At 41.4% G+C, this 21,599-nt stretch overlaps 3 protein-coding genes across 10 annotated transcripts in view; 2 read left to right on the forward strand and 1 right to left on the reverse strand.

Annotated features, from left to right (window-relative positions):
- Positions 1-1,240: 1,240 nt before the first annotated feature.
- On the reverse strand, positions 1,241-4,018 carry MEF18 (mitochondrial editing factor 18). The gene has a single exon (XM_088969061.1). It carries the CDS (start codon positions 3,677-3,679, stop codon positions 1,595-1,597), a length of 2,085 nt encoding a protein of 694 aa, XP_088825187.1. The 5' UTR covers positions 3,680-4,018; the 3' UTR covers positions 1,241-1,594.
- On the forward strand, positions 3,901-7,917 carry LOC148876774 (uncharacterized). 7 transcript variants are annotated; one of them, XR_016107103.1, is made up of 11 exons: positions 4,135-4,321; positions 4,416-4,494; positions 4,615-4,694; positions 4,829-4,895; positions 5,102-5,173; positions 5,731-5,940; positions 6,042-6,228; positions 6,313-6,463; positions 6,716-6,890; positions 7,018-7,641; positions 7,749-7,917. XR_016107103.1 is itself a non-coding variant. In XM_088969086.1 (8 exons), the coding sequence occupies exons 1-8, from the start codon at positions 4,246-4,248 to the stop codon at positions 6,319-6,321; spliced, it is 780 nt and encodes a 259-aa protein (XP_088825212.1). In that variant the 5' UTR covers positions 3,901-4,245; the 3' UTR covers positions 6,322-6,604. The 7 variants fall into 7 exon arrangements, 1 of the variants encoding a protein (XP_088825212.1); XR_016107104.1 differs by having other exon boundaries at positions 7,754-7,917; XR_016107093.1 differs by having other exon boundaries at positions 6,716-7,641.
- A 12,986-nt stretch (positions 7,918-20,903) lies between these two features.
- The window catches only part of LOC148876775 (asparagine synthetase [glutamine-hydrolyzing] 3-like), a 56,659-nt gene continuing 55,963 nt past the window's right edge, over positions 20,904-21,599 (forward strand). For both annotated transcript variants that reach the window (XM_088969196.1, XM_088969238.1), the window contains exon 1: positions 20,904-21,051. The gene's annotated coding sequence lies outside the window, so the exon portion shown is untranslated. The remainder of the gene's footprint in view (positions 21,052-21,599) is intronic.

Consider the following 21,599-nt stretch of genomic DNA (forward strand, 5'->3'; position numbering starts at 1 on the left):
ACTGATGACCAAAGATCTTGCCTTCTAGATAAAGCGATATAACTACCTTTGGTCCTGAAATGTTTCATTACATCCACCCAAATTACTAATGAATTTCTTCCACCTCCTTAGTTGTTGTACCCTATAAGGCGTCACTAAGCTATCTGCTTGAATCGTGTCTTTGTCTTCTGATGTAGGGGTATCTGGCCGACCTGCAGATCTTGACATGTGGCATCAGCTGGATCCATCCCAACCATCCCGCGGATCCTGACACATGGCGTCGGCCAGACACACCCTGACCATCCATTACCAACCATTGCTAACCGCTGCCACCTGCTCCCAACTACTCCTCTTATAAGCCAACTCCGACTATAAAAAGGGGCTCCCACATTGAGGTAAACATGCTTTAGAACTCAAGCTTTAAGTTTCCTCTCTTGCTTGGTCTGACCCCTTGCATCCCTTTGCTAACTTGATCCTTGGAGACTTCGCCTCTGGGATAACTCCTGGGACCTCTGACATCTTCTTTCTTTCCTTCTCGCAGCAGGTTGGACTTGTTGGCCTCGAATGCTAGAAATTACGTTGTTTCCCTCAACTCCACATTTAACAGCAACATCTTCTACTAGTCCTAAATCTACCTTTCTGATTGAACAAGGAAGGAAATGCAAATGAGGATGATGATAGCCTGCTTCTAGAAAGATTCATAGCAGGGGACACCATCTAAAAAAACAGTACAAAAGAAAAAAATTAAAGACCACAAGAACCAATCACCAAGTTTGTATCCACAGAGTTCATGTAGCTGTTTTTCTTTATTCAGGTCACTAACTCAACCAAAGGAGATATTCACTAGGTTCCTAGATTATAAAGTAGTAAATATTTTGAAGTGTCATCCTTTTTCTACTGTTTGGCATATTTGGAGAGAAAGGAACAGACAGATCTTTGAAGGCAAGGTCTGAGATAAAAACAAATTAATTGTTGATATTGATCACTGATTGTGGACTGGGCACTAGCACATTCAGAATTCAAAGATAATAAGAGGAATGAATTAGGGGATAGTCTATGGGAAGCTTTGGAATTTTATAACAGTCCACATTCTTGAGGTTTGATTCTTTGCTGCATCCTATACCTGATGATTTGAGTATGATGTATAGTTGTCCAATGAAAACTCTTCACCTGTATGTAATCGTGTTCTTTTTATCTTCTAATGAAATTTCCCTTTACTATAAGAAATGGAGCCTTTAAAAAACTGAGGGATCAAGAAATAACTCTTTGAGCCATCTCTATTTTTAATGATCAATATGGAAATTAGAAAAAATCTTATACCAATCTGATTGGAGTACTCAGAATAAAGCAACTTTGCCCATGACTCCCACAATCTTACTACATGATGGGCCTTATTTTCCCCTCAAAAGAACAGACATTTTTATAGATTTTATACAATGATAATGTACAATTCAAATCACCAGAAAAGTTAAAAGAAAAACAGCCCAAGAATGCATCCTTCAAGGGCCATCATAATAATGATTAGAAAAATTATCATCCTGTGAACAGAGACCTCTGTGTATTGAGTGCACAATTGAGGTAATCAGGGTCATAAGCAACACAAAGTATGAGTTGGTCAGACCACACCACTGTATCCAGGCAATTTTTTCATTCTCTCACTTTGCATTTTCCTCCTGACTGCAAACACATCATCCCACCTCCCTGCATCTGCATATATATTAGATAGGAGAATTCTACCAGCTCCATGATCTGGTTCAAGCCTAGACAACCTCTCTGCAGCCCTTTCTCCTATTTCAACATTTCCATGGGTTTTAGATGCTGCCAACAATGTACCCCATATTACAACATCTGCTTCCATGGGCATGCTTGCTATAAGTTGCTCAGCTTCCTCCAGACGCCCAGCTCTGCCCAAGAGATCAACCATACAACCATAGTGCTTGATATTTGGATCTAAGTTATAAACCGTCTTCATACTTTTGAAATACCGAACCCCAGAATCTACTAACCCTGCATGGCAGCAAGCACTCAAAACTCCTATAAATGTGATTGAATTTGGTTTTATATGTGTTCTTTGAAGATCCAAAAATAATTTAATGGACATATCTGCATAACCATGCATGGCCAGCCCACATATAATAGCATTCCATGGTGAGATTGAAGAAGCTCTGCCCTGGATTTGACTAAAGACTTTTAAAGCTTTGTTAATACTCCCACACTTTGCATACATATCAATTAGTGCTGCTCCTAAGTTGTCATTTAGGGGAATGGAACTATTATTTATATAATCATGAACCCATCTTCCGTGTTCCAATGTTCCTGAAGTTGCAATAGCAGAGAGGATGCTCACCATTGTGATTTCATTTGGTTGAATTCCACTAGTTATCATCTCATGGAAGAGCTCTAGTGCCAAATTAGACTGCTTGCTTTGGGCATAACCTGCGATCATGGAGCTCCATGAAATAACATCTCTTTCAGGCATCTCACTAAATAGCTGCCTTGCCAAATCAACCATGTTATTTCTTACAAACCCTGATATAAGAGCATTCCAAGATGAGATATTCTCCTTATTCCCCAATTTGAATTGCAAACAAGCAAAGTCAATCATGTGACAAGCAGAATAAAAATGGATGATTGTTGCCTGCATGAAAACATGGCAGTCCAAGCCAGTTTTTATAATTGCACCATGGAACTGTAGACCCTCATTAGTTGCTATTGCTCGCCCACAAGCAGAAAGTATATCCACAATCATAACTTCATTTGGGCCAAATCCTGCGCGTAGCATTTCAATATAGGTCACTAGAGCTTCATTTAACCTATCTACCCGTATGTATCCATCAATCATTGTACCCCAAGAAACCAAATCTTTTTCGGGTATTCTCTCGAACAAAGCCTTTGCCGAATCAACAAAACCTGCCTTCGAACATCCATTTAACATTGCATTCCACGAAACAATATTCCGTTCAGGCATATCATCAAAGATAATTCTTGCATCAGCTAAGCTTGAGCAAATGGAATACATGTGAATCAAATTGGTTGAAACCAGGGTGTGTGTTTCAAGACCTAGTTTAATTGCCATTGCATGCAGCATGCATATATCCCGAAGTCCACCCAAATGCGAGTAAGACGATATTACACTTGCTAATGTTACTTCATTTGGGGTCACACCCATAGCTCGCATTTCATTAAAAACGTATAAAGCTTCAACTAAGCGATCATTCTGAGCAAAACCCATGATCATTGTAGTAAAGGAGACACAATCTCTACTGGGCATTATCCGAAACAATTGATATGCGTCCTCTAGTCGGCCAAGCTTGACATACCCAGCAATCATTATGTTCCAAGATGCGGAATCCAACAGAGAACAAGAAGCAAACATTGAACGAGCAGCTTCGATGCGCCCACATTTTACATAAAAATTAATCAAACTATTCCGGATAAAAAGATTTGAATGAAGACCGGATTTCAATGCAAATGAATGGATTTGTTGGCCTTGGCAGATGGCCAAGAGGGATGTGCAGGATTTTAGAGCTGAAACCAATGCAAATTCGCAGGTCTGGTGTTTTTTCGCCTTTCTGCCTTCAAAGAATGATTGCATATGATATTCAGGCGGCTGGGAAGACAGAGAATGTTTTTTTCTTAAATCTGTCCAAGCCCATCTTCGATTAGAACGACGAACAACAACGTGATGAATTTGTCTCATATTCTTCTTACATGGACGCAATGCATATAAAATGCTTACCCCTTTATATGCATTTAAATATCCATGGCTTGGATTTGAGTCGAGGATGAAGAGGATGGAGAGTGCTAAACGTCCATGGCTGCCATTTTTTATTCAGCCCACAGAGCAGGAGGAAAGGGAACAGATGGTCAGTGCAAAAGAGGCGCGGATCCATTGCGTTTTCATTTCTCTTTTCAACCATTAAATCCCTGAACAACGGGAGTGAGAACCACGGACACGGAGGTTTTCAATCAGAATACAGAAGAGGACAAACGACGGTAGGCCGTAATCACGATCAACTCTGATAGTCTGATACCCTTCCGCTCCGGCATCATAGAAATTGACATCTTTACAATATCGTCTTCTCGCACGTGCATTTGCTTTGCACGTGCCATCACCACTGTACTAGTAATATAGATTTAGATGGCTCAAAGCTACCCAAAGTCCTGAAGAAGGATAAATTGCAGTGCGTATTCAACTTTCCAGTTTCCACCTCAAAACCTAACCCTAATCTCGCGCTCTTGTTCGTCAGCTCAGAATTCAGAGAGATGTCTCATTTTGGGAGATCTGGTCCTCCGGATATTAAAGACACCTATTCTCTTCTTGTTCTCAATATTACTTTCAGTAAATATCACATATTTCTCTTGATTGTTTACTCTTCTGTCTCCATTTCAAAAACTCTGTTTTTAAATACTTACCTTTTATTTTGCTTCACCAGGAACCACTGCAGATGATCTTTTCCCTCTTTTCGACAAGTATGGAAAGGTCGTTGACATCTTCATCCCAAGAGATCGAAGGTTTCTTGAAACTTCTCTGTTCTTTATATCTATTTTCTTGCATTGAATCTTTCATTAAAGTGCCAAAACATTCCTCTTGTTTATGCTAAAATAGTAAAATGTGTTCTCTGTATATAACAGAACCGGAGAATCACGTGGGTTTGCGTTTGTCCGGTATAAGTACGCAGATGAAGCACAGAAGGCAGTGGAGAAACTCGATGGTGAATTTTGCCTTTTCTGTTACCATCTTATATAACTACTATTAGACGAACCTTATCTTCATTGATTGGTCGGCTGGTTCATCGATTGGTGGTGAATTTATTCCCCATTTCTTTGTCTCCACTTGTGCATTTAGGAAGGAACGTCGATGGCAGAGAAATCATGGTTCAGTTTGCGAAATACGGGCCAAATGCCGAACCCATGTAAGTTTCCCCATTCTCAGTTATACGTTTTTAGTGTTTACTTAGCTACATGCTTTTCTTGGAAAGTTCCCACCTTTTCTCGCTTTTTTTTGGCCTGAAGGATGGGGTGGTGGTGTATTACCTGTAATTAACAAATTTGCACCCGACTTCTTGCATATTAATTTGGATATTGGGTGATTTGCACATTTGGTTTGTTTTTTTCTCAGTCACAAGGGAAGGATAGTTGAAGTATCTCCGAGGACAAGAGGCAGGTCAAGAAGCCGCAGCCCCCGCCCAAGGTATGATTCACTGTTCTAATAGCATCCAGATCCCTGAGTTTCTTAGAAATGAAATTGGGAATTTTTGTACAAACATACAACTCTTGAGGCACAATTTGTATCAACTTGATCAACTCATTAAAGCTTTATTCTTAGGGATTGGAGACATGATTCCTGTTTAGCTATTTCTCTCTATGGACATTTTGCCTATTCCTATTACTATAATGTTCTATCAGGATGAATGCTTCAGGTGTAATTTCGTATTTGGGGATTTTAGGGTTAAAATTATAAAGTTGACTTACCACGGTGGGTTATACTTCATGAAGAAACTAATCAAAAGACTCATGAATTGTCAATTGTGGCTGTTGATATAAATTACGAAACCCTTCCTTCAGTGGAGCTTAAAATTTAATTAATTTCTTTCTATGTAATTCTTTACCTGCAACCATCTATGCTTGGTAAAATATTGCCAAAGAAACATTTTATCACTCAAACTCGATTGATTGGCCTTGTGTAGTGTTGTTCGGAAATTCTGTGCTTCTTCTGCAACATTCTGTTACTGATGATAACTTTTTTAGGTATCGAGATGATCACCGGGACAGAGATTACAGGAGGAGAAGCCGTAGCAGAAGCAAAGGCAGATACGATCGTGACAGGTATCGTGGGAGGGAAAGAGAGCATCACCGTCGAAGCAGGAGCCGCAGTGCCAGTCCAGATTCTCGCAGAGGACGAGATAGAAATCGGAATGAAGATGAGCGAAAGAGAAGCCGCAGCCGATCATTTGAAAGGTGTTGTATTCTGTCATGCTTTGCTCTAAGCAGTGTCTTGTTTGCCATGCTCATTGTTGTTGATGGTAGTATTTCTGAGGGCAACTGGCTGTATGTTGCAGTGCTTCACCTAATCGGCGTAGTCCTAGCCCTCAAAGGAGTCCAAGTCCACGCAGGACACCGCCTTCCAGAGGTGAAAGCCCTGTAAGACGTAGCCGTGATGAGCGATCTCCATCTCCCAGGAGTGTTTCTCCCCGAGGTCGACATACTGATTCTCGAAGCCCATCCCCTAGGAATTCAGATGCTGATGTAAGCTCTTTCACTTGACATTCTGATTTTGATGACAACTAGAAGCTGAAAACTATTTTTAATATATCTTAATGTGTCTTGTAGGAAAGATAGAGGGGCATGACATGGGGTGACAAGTGCTGGTCATATGCATCTTGTGTAGTCGTGTTACTACAGTAGACAGGTCTTTGTGGATTTCAAGTTGTCTGATTAGAGTACTAAATGCTAGTGTTGGTAGCCTCAACTTCCCTGGAAGGTTAACTATGTCTTTTTTTTTTTGAACTTAATTTATCCTTCTCTTTAGTTAGGTGGTAGATTGATCTCTGGACTCTTGTAGTTTGTGGGAGATCTGGAAATTTTCCAATATCCATTATAGATTCTATATTGCTGCTTCAAAGTATCCTCTATTGTTTTTCATTCATCTCAAGTATGTGTGTTTTTAATTGTATTTATTTTTCAGTTGATGGAAATTCTGACTTGTGATGAATCATATACTGGGATTTTATAGTTATGATCGTGAAAAGAGTCAGTGTGGCTGACTGGCGGATGGTGATGTAGTAGCTGTTGATGATCTTTTATACTTCCTAGATGGATGATGTTCGTTTTGACGCTGGTCAAACAACATTAATCTTGTGGTTGCCTTCACCTAAAATGTTTAATTTGCTGTGATGATTTCTTGATGGGTAAGGTTGATAATTCAAAATTGGTTTCTCTTTTAAATAATCTTAAATCCACAAGAAATTTATCTTTTAACCACATCATGCTCCCTTGTCTTAAATGGTTGTTCAATTTCGGGTCTGAGGAAAATAGATGTAGCTGTCACCTGTCATGGCCTAAAGATGGTTGGAAAGACGCATGTGGTTATTTGTAGTTTGAGGCTGCCACTGGGGGCTGGATCTGATGTTCACTTACACTGTTGTTGGTACTTAAGTTGTGACCTAGTATGCTGAGCTGGACAGGGTAACAAATGCATGGTTGCTTATTCTGTTGAGGGTGTTTCATTCTGTTAAGCTTTTCACTTATGCTGCATCATGTACCAAGATATGGTAGTACATGGAATCATGGCTGTACCTGAGAAGTGATTGGTAACATTCCCTTGATCATGTATTGGGATGTGACAGCTCATAGAGTTGTGGTTGTACCTGTGAGGTGGTGGCTGATATCGATTTAGGCTGGCTTTTGCTGTCATCAAATTTGATGGAAATGATTTTGGTGCTGTGGCTGATGATTGGTTTAGTTGCTGAGTTGCAGTCTCTGCTCTAATAGATTTGTTTCCCTTGGTATGCCTGTATTTGTTGCATGCAAATCAGTTGGAGCCGTATGGATGAAGCAAATCTGATAGTCTTGATGGTTCTGAAGTAATGGAAGAACAAGAACATGAGTTGGGTAAGAGTGGAAAACAGGGGCTGTTTGTAGGCAAATCTCATAGTTGAGGTAAGGTTTCATAATTCATTGAATTAAAGTGCTTTCTTAGTGCCGTGTGGAGGTTTCTATTTTTTCTTTTTCGTTTTGCTTGTGTTTTGAAATATAATTTGCTGTAGGCCAGTGTTTTAGAAGGCATGTCTCTGTGATTGGGCAAGACTCATTTTGTGGGATGCCATGAACTAAGGGTGTACTTATCTGGGCTGTTATGTTATGGTGAATTATCCTTGAATTTGATGTAGTTGAACACATAATTTGTAATATCTTAGATTGTATCTGTGATGGTAACATTCAGCCTAGGTAAGACTTGAAGGTACAATTACAAGGTGACAACGAACCCATATCAATACCGTCTATCAATACCATGAGCCTAGCCCATTAAACTAACAGGGCTTTACACTTCCAGAAATTAAATTTGCATATTCTTGCATGTTAGCTTATATATGTTTTTTCAATGGAGGTATCAGACTATCAGGTATCCCACTTTGTGCCAATTGCCTCAGGCCATAGTTAGGGCGCACACTTCAGCTGTGCATCTAGCTTTTAAATCACTCTATCCTTTGTAGTGGGCTAGTGGCAGAGTTGTCGAGTACTCTGGTGTATTATTAGATGTATAGGTAACGCCTTGGACTTTATCTTTTTTCTGTCGACACTTGTAGGTTAAGTAGTCTTCAGGTCGGACACGTTGGAGTTCATTGCCAACCCAACCAGCCCAATCAAAATTTCCCTTTGTCAGTCCAAAGCTCCGTCATCCGTGACCCTCCAAAATCCACTAAAGCGTGCCCTCGATTATTATCATAGGTCCTAGATAGGTTAATTAGGGGTTTTTCCTTTCTAAATGGGTCGTTTAATAAGCACTTCTTGAATAAACGCTTTTAAGAAAGCACTTTTTAGCATAGTAAGTGTTCGGTAAAGTTACTTTTAAAAACATTGTTATCTGAAGCTGAAAAGAATACACTTAAGCGCTGAAGCATGAAACTTAAAATTGGGGCTTTGTGCTTATCCAATCTCGGCCTAAGCTGTCTTTGATTTCAAGACGTATAAATGGTTAATGTCATTGAAACTTGCTATAACAAAGCACTTTTCTATGCATTTTTGTACATCAATACCTCATTATTTCTGGCATTACACATGACTACATGCAACATCCCATGACATCGGTTTACACGTATGTATTATTTTTATGTAGTATAAATCCTTAAACTGACTTCACTGGCCACGGCCATGGTAGATGTTCCCCATCTACAGCTGGACCATGCTGTTAGGTCGGTGTGAGGAGTAGATCGGACTCTGCTTCTTTTAGAGGGCTTTCAGTTTTTATTGATCGTCATTGATTGATCCACGTTTAAGAAGATGCTAATTTTAGTTCACTGGAAAGTTGATTTATTGGTTGAATTATAACATATTTGGACTTTTGGGGTTTTCACCAAATATAGCTTTTAGGCTTTCTATATAAGCTAAGGTTCAAAATATCGATACGTGCATTAGCTTTTAGGCTTTCTAGAGATCGACTTCAATTCTCACAAGACTGTTTACATTGTTCGCACAGCTTTTTACAGCCGTGCATTGGGAATATGTATGCTTTTTTTCATGGGGAGATATTCCCAATGCAAGGCTGCAAGAGATTGTGAAAGATGTGAGCAAGCTCTTGTGAGGACTAAATACAATTTTCAATTTTTAATAATAAGTTCAAGAATTCCTGTAATTATTTCATATGGGATTCAAATAAAACACCAAGTATGTGTTTGGCATCCATGCTCAGAAAATGGTGTTGTTGATGTGTGGGTTGGAAGTAGGGATGGCAATTTCTCTCGTAAAACTAGGGCCCTGCCCTGCCCTGTCCCGTCCCAAACGGGATAGGTTTTCCCCAACTCTAAATGGGGATAGGGCAAGGGGATGGGTTTTGTATATAATTCCTTGAACCTGCCCCGAACCCGAAAGTAAAATTAGTAAAATATCTCTATGTTTAATATTGATATTTAAAATATATCTTAAGTTTTCCTTAAATTCTTAAAATCATAGAATCCAATAATTCCATTTTTGAAGTATCATCAAAGTATTATAATTAAATTCTTAAAATACCCTCAAATTCTTATATTATATTTGAAAATTGTCCACAAAATAAATAATTTTTAAGAAATTGCCTTAGAGTAGGGAAAATTCAGGGATTACTCATCCCCAATGGGAAATGGATGCCCCGCCTCGCCACCGAGGACGAGGTGGGGATGGGGCAAAGTATCTTGACTTTGGGGTGGGGACGGGGAGGGGGTGCCCCGCCCCATTGCCATTTCTAGTTGGAAGCATCGTTTTGTCTTTTATTTTTTTATTTTTGTTTGGAAATGTTGTTGCCAGGTAGGATGCTTCCTAAAGAAACAACATTTTTTGTTTAGTACCAAAGCTCCAATAAAGTATCTTGAATCCTGTTTGGTAGAAATTGTGTTTTTTTCATCCATGTCAGTGTATTAATTTGACATTTCTTAAACAGATTTTGTTACCAAATTTCAATTGATTTTGAAGTGCACCGAGAACAGAACCCATTGTAGGAATATTTTCTATACTTTGATGTTAAACAACATAATATTTAGAACTTTTTTGGTCATGTTTTCAAGCAATTATGCTTCATGTTTGATTACAGAATTTATTCAATTCATTCAATACTATTCGGGTCATGGTTGAGCTGGTCTTGAGAGACACGTGGCCACCCAGTCATCACCTAGTGCACCCAGCCACGTTGGCATAGCCTAGCCATGTAGTGATAGCTCTGCCGAGTTACGCTACTATTGTGGCCCCCCATCTTATCCCCCTTAGTCATGTCAGCTACACATCATGCGAATAGACACAACTACAGAAAAGAGGAGAGAAGAAAACAACTCCACCAGGGAATAGGGCTCTAGCCCGAGGACCTCGGCAGTAAACCTTATTCCGACATTCCCGAAAGCCCAATCCGACCAAGACACAGATCTTCAGCTATAAAGAGTCACCCCCGCTCAAGGTAAGGGATTCCAACTTCGGACACCCATACTGTTACTTTGCTTGGACCAGCACCCTTATTGCTCGGCCCGACCATCCATCACCTCCTATTAACTTGAGCGTCAGAGTACTTACCCGGGGATAACCCCTTGGGCCTCTAACATCTTTCTTGATCACAGGTCTTGGAGTGCGGTCTCGTCCTTGTAGCTTGGTGCTTTCCTATTGACAAGGACTATCTAGTTACTCTCCTCAGTTTGTGCACCACCTCGGATTGAGTAGCATCAGATTGGCATCGTCTATGGGAAACACACAAAAAGCCTTTCTTGAAACTTTTTCTCCCCTTCCATGCAATCAATAAAGCGAACAAGATGCCTAAGAACTAGTCTAAAGGATCAACATGCTGATCTCCATCTCAAGAATCTTAGCATTGTAGCCCTCCACACGAAGAGACCCCTTAGCCTCCAGTCGCGATTGATCATGTGCAGTTCTGGGTAATATAGGAGAAGGTCGATAAGATCTTCGAGATAATGCAAACACTAGGATCTGCGGCACCGCCCAGCTAGGTCGTTCCTCCCCACGCCCCGATGCGTACAAAGGACGATCCTCGCCCCAAGGACCCCAAAATGCGTCAACCAAATAAAAGGGGAGTGCGGTCCGACCGTGAATAGCAAGACACAACAAGGAAGTCTGCCTTAATAGCCCACTCTCGCGATCCTGACAGCCATAGCATAACACATCAAACTACGTGGATCCTTGCCAAAGAAAGGCTTGGCAAGTAGAAACCACCTCGTGTGGTCTCCGTTGCTGAGTCCAACTCGGTGAAAGATCGCTCTGTGCCGCCCAAGAAGGAGAGAGCCCCGTGTACTGCAGCCCCGAACAATAAGGATGCCGAGATCGAGAGCTCCGACAATGCCTGGAGGAGTTGGAGCGCAGCCAAATTCAAAATAGCACAGCACTAACTGTAGATTAGCCCATGCAACAAGTTGTACTGACCACCAGGGAACCATCGTTCATCCAAGAGGTCGTAGACGAGGTGCCTCCCACGAGATGGTGGACGCCTCAGCTTGACAATTACAACGGGAATACTGACCCTTCCAACCACATTGAAGCACTAAAGGCTCAATTGATGTTGCATGGATCCTCTAAGGGCCTAATGTGCAAAGCCCTGGTAGACACCCTCACAGGACCAGCCCTGACTTGGAATTCCTCTCTACCCCCACGTTCCATAGCGTCTTGGGAGCAACTAGATACCCAGTTCCATGCACAGTTCACGGCAAGCTAGAAGCACTAGAAGACTTTGGGCAACCTTATGCAAGTAAGACAGAGGAAGGTAGAATCTCTCAGATACTACCTAGCAAGATTTAACAAAGAAGCACTGCAAATCAAGAACCTGAACCAGTTCGTAGCTGTCACCGCTATTCAGCATGGGCTCCACCCCTCACCATTCAAATTCTCCATCTCCAAGAACCCTCCGTAGACCCTAGCTGCGCTGATGAGCCATGTGCAGAAATACATTAATGCAGAAGAAGCGCAAGCACAACTGTGGGATGAGGAAGAAAGGCCTGACAGAAAGAGCAGAGACATAGAGGAGCGGAAGTCAAAAAGATCATATTGGGATCACAAGAGGCAAGACCGCCAACCCGACCACAGACCATCGACACTGTTGCCGATCTATTGGAACTTCACGTCGTTGAACACACCATGGTCTTAAGTTTTGATGCAGATTCGTGATTGTAGTTACATCTGGTGGCCCAAGAAGATGAAAACACAAGGCAACAAGAGGAACCACAACAAGTACTGCGAATTCCATAGAGACCATGGCCACAACACAGAGAACTGCTTTGACCCGCACAACCACATCAAGGACCTGATCAAGCATGAGTATCTCGGTGGGTTTGTCGACAAAAGCAAGAAGCCAACGCAGGAGGAACAACACATGGAGAATGCACGACCACCATCGGTGTGATCCATGTGATATCAGGAGGGATCGCCGCAGGAGGAGAGAGTAGCTCGGGGTGCAAGAAGTATGCGCGGATGTAAGAAATTGACAACCGGGGACACAAGAAGAAGTGCGACTAGTCAATCACCTTCACTGACGACAACATCCGAGGGGTTCTGACCCCACACGATGACGCCTTGATAATCACAGCCAAGGTAGCCAACTTCGAGATGCGGCAAATTCTGGTTGACATAGGCAGCTCGACATCGACAAAGAGCGCCTCACCCCTGTCAACACTCCCCTAATGGCTTCTCTAGGGAGTTCCTTTTGCCCATGGAAGGATAACCCTTCCCCTCCTGATCGGAGACAACGACATCACTACGATGACCATGGTAGACTTCATTGTGGTTCGTTGCCCCTCACCGTACAACATCATCCTCAACAGGCGAACCCTTAATGCTTTGTAGGCTACGGTTTCCACATTCCACTTTGCCATGAAGTTCCCTGCCGAATACGGCATAGGGGTAGCGCGTGGAGACCAAAGAACTGTGCGGTAGTGCTACTTGCTCTCCTGCCGAGGACCATGCCCGACCAAGGAAACATTGATGGATGAAGCCTATGATCTGTGAAATGAGGTGAGAACACAGCGCGGCCAACTTGTCGAAGACCTCATCCAGGTGATGCTCAACGAGAAAGACCTCGAGAGGATGGTCCAAGTTGGCTCTCTCCTAGATAACTGCCTCTGGGAAGAACTTGTATAGCTGTTAAGGGATCACGCTGACGTGTTCGCTTGGTCGGCAGTGGATATGCCGAGGATTGACCCTGAAGTCATCACACACCGTCTGAACGTCGACCCTCGCTACTGACCTATCAAGCAAAAGAAGAGAACCTTCGCTACATAATGGTGGTAAGTGATCACTGATGAAGTGCAGAAGTTGCTTGATGCTGGCTTCATTTGAGAAGTCAAATGCCTCGACTTCACCAACCTAAACAAAGCCTACCCTAAGGACAGCTTCCCCCTACCGAGGATCGATCAGCTCGTTGACGCAACGAAAGGGCATGAACTCCTAAGCTTCATGCACTCCTTCTCGGGGTACAACTAGATCCAAATGCACCCTGATGACTAGGAGAAAATGGCTTTCATCACTGACTGCGGCCTATACTGCTACAAGGTGATGCCCTTTGGCCTCAAGAACATCGGCCCCATCTATCAGTGACTAGTAAATGAGGTATTCAAGAACCAGCTCGGCCAAAACGTGGAAGCGTACGTCAACGACATGCTCATGAAAAGCAAGAAGGTCAAGCACCACCTTGCCGACCTAAAGGAAGTCTTCGACACCCTCAAGAAGTATAAAATGAAGCTGAACCCAACCAAATGCGCTTTTGGGGTCGGCTTCAGTAAGTTCCTGGGGTTCATGGTTACATAGAGGGGGATTGAAGCAAACCCAGAGAAAATACAGGCCATCCTTGACATACAATCACCCCAGACTCACAAAGAAGTGTAACGACTCACCGATAGAGTAGCCGCCCTCAGCAGATTCATGTCTAAATCCGCTGACCGGTGTCTGCCCTTCTTCAAAGCCCTCAAGCGATTAAAGGACTTCTAGTGGATCGAGGAATGCAAACAGTCCTTTTAAGAGCCGAAGCAGTACCTGAGCTCGCCGCCTCTCCTCACCAAACCAAGCCTAGGGGATGAGCTATTGCTCTACCTCTCAGTCAGGGATGAGGTCGCCAGCTTGGTGCTGGTTAAGGAGGAAGGTCGGGTACAAAGATCGATCTACTATTCCAGCAAGGTCCTCAGTAGTGCGAAAACCCGATACTCTAACTTAGAAAAAATGGCTCTAGCCCTTGTCACCTCGGCCAGAAAAGCTCATGCTATATTTCTAGGCCCACAACATTCGAGTACTCACTGACCAACCCCTCAAGCAGGTACTCCAAAGGTCGAAGGCATTTGGTCGCCTAATCAAATGGAGCGTAGAGCTGAGTGAGTTCGACATCAAGTACGCGCCCCGTCCCGCGATCAAGGCTCAGTCCCTGGCAGACTTCATTGCCGAATGTACATTCCCCACCGAGGATCCTACCCCGCCACGACAAGTATTTACTCTGCATGTGGATGGCTCATCAAATTAGCAAGACAGCGGGGCTGGCCTCATTCTCCTCGGCACAAATGACATGGTGTTAGAGCACCCTCTTAGGTTTGAGTTTAAAGCATCCAACAATGAGGCTAAGTATGAGGCCCTGATCGCCGGACTTCGCCTCGCTCTAGACCTAGGAGCTCAAAAAATTGAAGCCTTCAACGACTCCCAGCTGGTAGTCAACCAGATCCTCTGTTAGTTCAAGACGCGGACACCTATGATGGCGAGTTATCTACAAAAGGTGCAAGAGCTCATCCACTGGCTTGAGCATTTCAACATCCAAGAGATTCTTCAAGCCGAAAACACACGAGTTGATGTGCTGTCAAACCCAGCTAGCTCACCGAAAATTGACCTCAACACAACAGTGCGGTTAGACATGCTGGCTTAGTCGAGCATCGCACTGACAACCCTCCTCATCCTCCCGGTACAGCATGGTTCGTCCTTGATGGACCCCATCACACAATACCTTCGGGAAGGTACACTTCTAGAAGATCGGATAGAAGCAAAGAGACTTTAGCATAGATCAGTCCAGTACTGCCTTATTCAAGGTCAGCTCTACCGCCCCTCGCACACTCTCCCCTACTTGAAGTGTCTCTCCCCAAGTGAGGCAGATTACGTTCTCAGGGAGATCCACAAAGGTATCTGCAGAGACCACCCTAGCACATGCACCCTGGCACATAAGGCACTCCGACAAGGTTACTTTTGGCTGTCGATGAAGCAAGATGCAGTCCAGCTCATTCGGAAATGTGATAGTTGTCAACGACGTTCCAATCTCCATCATCAGCCCACAATCCCCTTGAGACCGATCGCCAGCCCATGGCCATTCGTATAGTGAGGCATGGCTGAGTTGGTCCTGATAGACATGTGGCCGCCTAGTCATCGCTCAGTGCGCCCAGCCACGTCAACATAGCTCGGTCGCGACGACATAGCCCGTCTACGTCGGGATAGCTTAGCCGAGCTATGCTACTATTGTGGCCCCCCATCTTATCCCTCAGTCACTTTAGCTACACGCCGTGCGGATAGACACAACTACAGATAAGAGGAGAAAGGAAGACAACTCCGCCAGGGAATAGGACTCTAGCCCGAGGACCTCGGTGGTAAGCCTTATCCTGACAACCCTGGAATCCCAATTCGACCAGGATACGGATCTTTGGCTATAAAAAGGCACTCCTTGCTCAAGGTAAGGGATTCCAACTTTGGACACCCATATTGTTACTTTGCTCAGACCAACACCTTTATTGCTCGGTCTGGCCATCCATCACCTCCTATTGACTTGAGCGTCGGAGTACCTACCCGAGGATAACACCTCGGGCCTTTGACATCTTTCTTGATCACAGGTCTTGGAGCGCAGCCTCGTCCTTGTAGCTCCGCACTGCCCTGTTGGCAAGGACTATTTGGTTGCTCTCCTCAGTTCGTGCACCACCTCGGATTGAGCAGCATCAAATATATTTTTACCTTATTAGCACATTTTAAATTCCATTGTTTTGGAAAACACCACAGCTATGGGTGTAAATGGATCGAATTTAAATCGGATCAGGCAATATTCGAATTCGAATCCGATTAAAAAATTTGATATCCGAATTCGATTATCGAAAATCAATATTGGAATTCAAATCCGATTAAATACTCAAATATTCAATTCGATTTGAATTTGACTAATTAATTATTTTAGGTAATTAATAAATATATAAAAAATATTTTATTTATATAAAGTATATAAATATATAAATTATTTATATAATTTAATTATTATATAATATATATATATATATTATTTAAAAAATTCATATATTATATAAGAATTAAATAATCGGTCGAACTCAGATATTTATCGAATCAAATCAGGTCATATTTTAATTCGAAGCCGATTAACTATTCGGTATAAATAGGATATCCGAATTCGATTGATTAAATATTTGAATTATCTGAATTTGATTCAATTATGCCATATCTCTAATTCGAAATTGGATTTTTGAACACTGTTGACACCCCTAAGCACAACGCAATATGCTACAAAATGTGAGTTTCAGAACCCACACTTTCAACCTATCATGCTAGAAAAATAGGATTACCAGTGTCATTTGCTATAAATATCTAAGAAGGGCCAGGTGTTGGCAGTTGAATCTTAAAATTTTTAATAAATCAAAAAAACCAGATGAATGGGTTGCCTAATACTTCCACCAATTCAAGTTAAGTATGAAACTAGAGTTATGGCAATTATGCGAGAATTTTGGGTATCCAAACTGTCAAACTTTTTTACCAAAACCTTATCTAAAATCCTAAACATGTCCCAAACCCGTTTTGATTTTGACTTTTTATAGGCAAATCTTGTTAGGGCTAGAATACAAGATCCAAAGTATCATCATGATATACTCCGTATTTTTGGGAATCTATCTTTTTAAATAATATTTATAGAGAAAGGGAGAATAAAAGGAGTATGGTTAGAAGTATGGATACATCTTGGGATGTATCAATACTTTAAACCTTGGGTTGGATGGGGTGGATACCATCAAACCATCCTTCTGTTCATAGCAAAAAACTATTTTTAAAATGTTCCATATATGATAGATCTTAGTCTCACAGTGAGAAGTGCGGTCACACCATCACTGATCACGTATTCATAGCATGTTGGGGTAGTTTTTGTTGTGACTTGTGAATACATCATAGTTATAGTTAAAGATGATAGAGGGGAAATATATGTAGCATTCCGGATCTCCTACTCACATAACACTACAATTTTGTATTAGGAACATCTCCCATAAATAGTAATATGTGAAATTGGATTTGATCCTCACGAGCATACTCACACCTCTAGAATCCCTTGCATTCTCTTATTGAGAATATCTTTTCATGAAAAAAAAAATACAAGTAGATATCCTCAATTTACGACTGTAAAAGGCTATGGAAAAAGTGTAATTACTGAATCTAATCTCGTATATGAAAATAAGGAAACATTTTCAATGTGAGGCTGTAGGTTCAAATTTGTGCACCACGGTGAGCGCCCTACAAATGCCCCACACAATGGAAGTCCGCGCCACCTGTCGTTCTGCACAAATTCCCCCTCACATGTGCGTAGCATTAGCTCCAAAACTCGCCCCAATCTCCATATTTCTGCCCTCAGTTCGGAGCCTGTGTGAGAACCCCATAGAATCACCTGCCGTTCTTTGCCAAAACCAATCCGAAAACAGTAGGGCGCTAACGTGGGTGTTAGCCCCACACTTCCCTGCTGGCTTGTCCATTACAATCTCCGACACGGCATAACTAAGAGGAGTTCAAATCAGCCCCCCACAAGATTGCCCCCCACAACGTCTCACAGCACATCCCCACCGTGTATTGAGAACATCTCTCAATGATGACATCATCATTTTTGGGATTATCATCGAGAGATGTTCCCAATACATGACGGGAATGTGTTGTGGGACATTGTGGGGGTTAATCTTGTGGGGGGCTGATGTGGTCTTAACTAAGAGCCTATATGTCAGTCGGCGCCTCATGCAACATGTAAAGTGGAGTATCTCTTAATCTAAACGCCCCACCTTTCATTCTCTTGCTCTCTTGTCCTAATCTGCCTTCTTTGCCAGCCCAATATCGGCAACCTTAATCTCGTTGTTTCCATCTAGAGAATAATAGAATATATGAGGAAATGAAGACCTCGAAGAGTTGATCTCGTGTAACGTCGAACGTTAGATTCCAATAACGAAGCACCAAATTTTTTGAGCAGGTCAGCTAAAGTATCTCCAAAGCGTACTTGAGGAAGATATTGTAAATTTGTTTCCCATTCTCAATGGTGAGATTGGTCATGATCTCTTTCTCCACTTGTAGCGAGGAAGACTTAGAAAGCACAAGCATTTCATTACCATCAATTAAGTAACCTGAACTAGCAGACTATTACCACTTCTGGGTATTGCCAAATTTATAGTGGCGAAGTTTCTCCTACCGCGCGGGCTTCCCTCTCATCCACTTCACGGATTCTGTTGGGTTCGACGTGATGCCAATGCCTATCATTGTTGACGTGGTGTGTGAGGATGAAAACGAGGTTGGCTTCTATCTAGGGGGTTAATGGTATTCGAAAATCCGATTTCGAATTCGAGATTCGACATAATCGAATCGAATTCGGATAATTTGAATATCTAATCGGTCGAATTCCGATATCCTATTCATACCGAATAGTTAATCAGATTCAAATTCGGATATGACTTGATTCAATTCGATAAATATTCGAATTCGATTGGTTATTTAATTTTTACATGTAATATATAAATTTTTTAAATGTTTTAAATAATATATATAATAATTAAATTATTTAAATAAAATATTTATTTTATATATTTATTAATTACCTAAAATGATTAATTAGTCGAATTCAAATTGAATCGAATATTTGAATATTTAATCGGATTAAAATTCAAATATTAATTTTCGATATCCGTTGGATATCGAATCAAATTCGGATATTAAATTTTTTAATCAAATTCGAATTCGGATATTGCTTGATCCGATTCGAATTCAATCCATTTACACCCCTACTTCTATTAGGGCAAACCTGTGCCCACACCGTTGTAACATCCTTTTGCAACCTTGCATTTTAAAACATACAAGTAAGGAGATATTCTCAATGCATGGCATTAAAGACTACTCAAATGGGCTTTGCCTTGATTGAAGCCGAACTTGGCGGGAACATGGAGATTGTGGTTTTGGATGCTTTTGGAGCTAATGATAGTCCCATCAGCTTGGCACATGTTGAAGGGGAAATTCGTGTGGGAAGACAAGTGGCGGGCTTCCATTACGTGGGGCACAGATTTGAACTCAAGGCTGTGGTGTCTTCTTGTGTGTAGGTGTGATCAGGGTTATTGTGGGTAGGAGATCTGAACACCAAATGAAGTAGTAAAAGGATATAATCAAGGGAGAGTGATTGTTCAGCCCAGGGTCAGAACTTTTAGGCCCAAAGTACATTTGGGGTAGGTGCTAGTAGGGGTGTCCATGAAAAACCGAATTGAACTGAGAAAACCGAACCACAAAATGTAGTTAATCGAACCAATTGGTTCGATTTTGGTTTGGATTTTTTGAAAAACCAAAGAACCGGTTTGGTTTTTGGTTAACCTACAAAAAAATCGGTTGTTAATTGAATTGATCGGTATATATATTTATATGTATATTATATATATTTTTAATATATGTCACATATTTTCTATATATTATATATACATCTATACTTATATTATATTTATAATAATCTATTTATAAATATATTATATATGTTATATATTTTTAAAATATTTATAATATATTACATATCATTTGTTATTTATAATATAATATTACACATATATTTATATGATATATATTATAAATATAAAAAACCGAAAAACCAAAGAATCGAACCGGTCAAAAACTGAAACTAACAGATCAGCTAACCGGTGGTATCGATTTGATTTTGATTTGGAGAAATGAAAAAACTGGTACTACAGTTCGGTTTGCAAAATATGCCCACGATTCAATTAATCGAACTGTGGACACCCTAGGTGCCAGATCAAAATTAATGCAAATTCACACGGGCATTGATATATAGAGTGGGGGCATTTGACATTTTGGGCATTGATATATAGAGTGGGGCATTTGACATTTTGAATGTTTATAAATCTGCAGTGAAAATCAGAAATATGCAATGGGCTTGTCCGTAATTTTTTTTTTTGCTTCATGGGGCTTCCCCTTTCCCTTAACCCTTAACCCCCAACCCCTGGTGGCATCGTGATCTCCGGCCTCTACTCCGACGAGTCAGACAACCTACGAACTGAGCCAGACTAAGATACGTAATCATGGTCCGTATGTTGGTACGCACATTAATCATCGTACATTGAAAATATGTCCCGTACCTGTATTCTGTCATTCATAATGAGAAGTTAATGTTCCATATGATATGTACGGCTTGTGGTACGTTGTTAGTAGTGGCTGTAGTAGTGTGAGCAGCAGACGAAGAACCGGAGTCGTTGGGAACCGGCAAGGGGATGGGCTACCCCCTGTTGTGTAGCCCCATGAAGCAAAAAAATAAGCATTTGAAAACCAAAAAGCAATGACTAGAAAAACAAAAATAAATTTGAGTACAACTGTTACAATTGCACCAGCAACGAATCTACGACGCCACGCAACACTCTAAAAGTGGAATGTTTGAAAATCGTGCTTTGTAGTATCTCTTGCCGTCATAAAAGGCGGAAACCCCGCCACTAGACTCTGACTCGTTGCTCTTTTGGCTCATAGACTCGCTCTCCTCCGAGTGAGAGAGAGAGATAGAACAGCCGCCATGTGTGGAATCCTCGCCGTCCTCGGTTGTGTCGACAACTCTCAGGCCAAACGTTCCCGAATCATCGAGCTATCTCGGAGGTAAGCATTTGTCAAATCTAGTCTGCATTTTGGACATCTTCTATTGGGGTACTAGAAATCATCTACGTATGATGTTGAAGTTCATCGGTTCGGATCGTTTTGTTTTTTAATTTTTGTAACAAAAGTTTGAGATTTTAGGTCATTCATGCAATTTCTCTTCATATATATATATATATAATATTTTTGTCATTTCATGTTTTCATTTCTTTGTAAGGATTTTTGCCTCTCGAATTTCTCTATGCTCTGTTTCTGTAGTTTTCATTACACAAGTTTTAGTTTGTCTCCTTGCAAACTTGTGTCGGAGTTTTTGTTATGGATTGGTACTTTAGTAGTAGTTATACATAAAACACATCATTTTTGCTAGCTGGACTGGAGTGGCAAATTTGATGCTGGTGATTTGCTTGATGGAAGCCTCTCCAATATCTATTCTCAAAAACACTCGGCATGGCTTGCTTTTGGTGGATTGGACTCAATATGTATACTTTTAGTATTTTTAATTCAGTGGAAATCTGCATTGAGAAGGAAACAAGAAAACTTATTATGGTCTT

The sequence above is a fragment of the Nelumbo lutea genome, chromosome 1, assembly GCF_056320005.1.
Source record: "Nelumbo lutea isolate HS-2025 chromosome 1, American lotus-T2T, whole genome shotgun sequence".
Taxonomy (NCBI): domain Eukaryota; kingdom Viridiplantae; phylum Streptophyta; class Magnoliopsida; order Proteales; family Nelumbonaceae; genus Nelumbo; species Nelumbo lutea.

Bases quoted from the DNA above. Each gene is read 5' to 3' on its own strand.
- MEF18 (XM_088969061.1), bottom strand. From the start codon at position 3,679: ATGAGACAAATTCATCACGTTGTTGTTCGTCGTTCTAATCGAAGATGG.
- LOC148876774 (XM_088969086.1), top strand. From the start codon at position 4,246: ATGTCTCATTTTGGGAGATCTGGTCCTCCGGATATTAAAGACACCTAT. The intron at 4,322-4,415 runs GTAAATATCACA...TTGCTTCACCAG, and splicing joins TGTTCTCAATATTACTTTCA to GAACCACTGCAGATGATCTT. The intron at 5,941-6,041 runs GTGTTGTATTCT...TGTATGTTGCAG, and splicing joins CGCAGCCGATCATTTGAAAG to TGCTTCACCTAATCGGCGTA.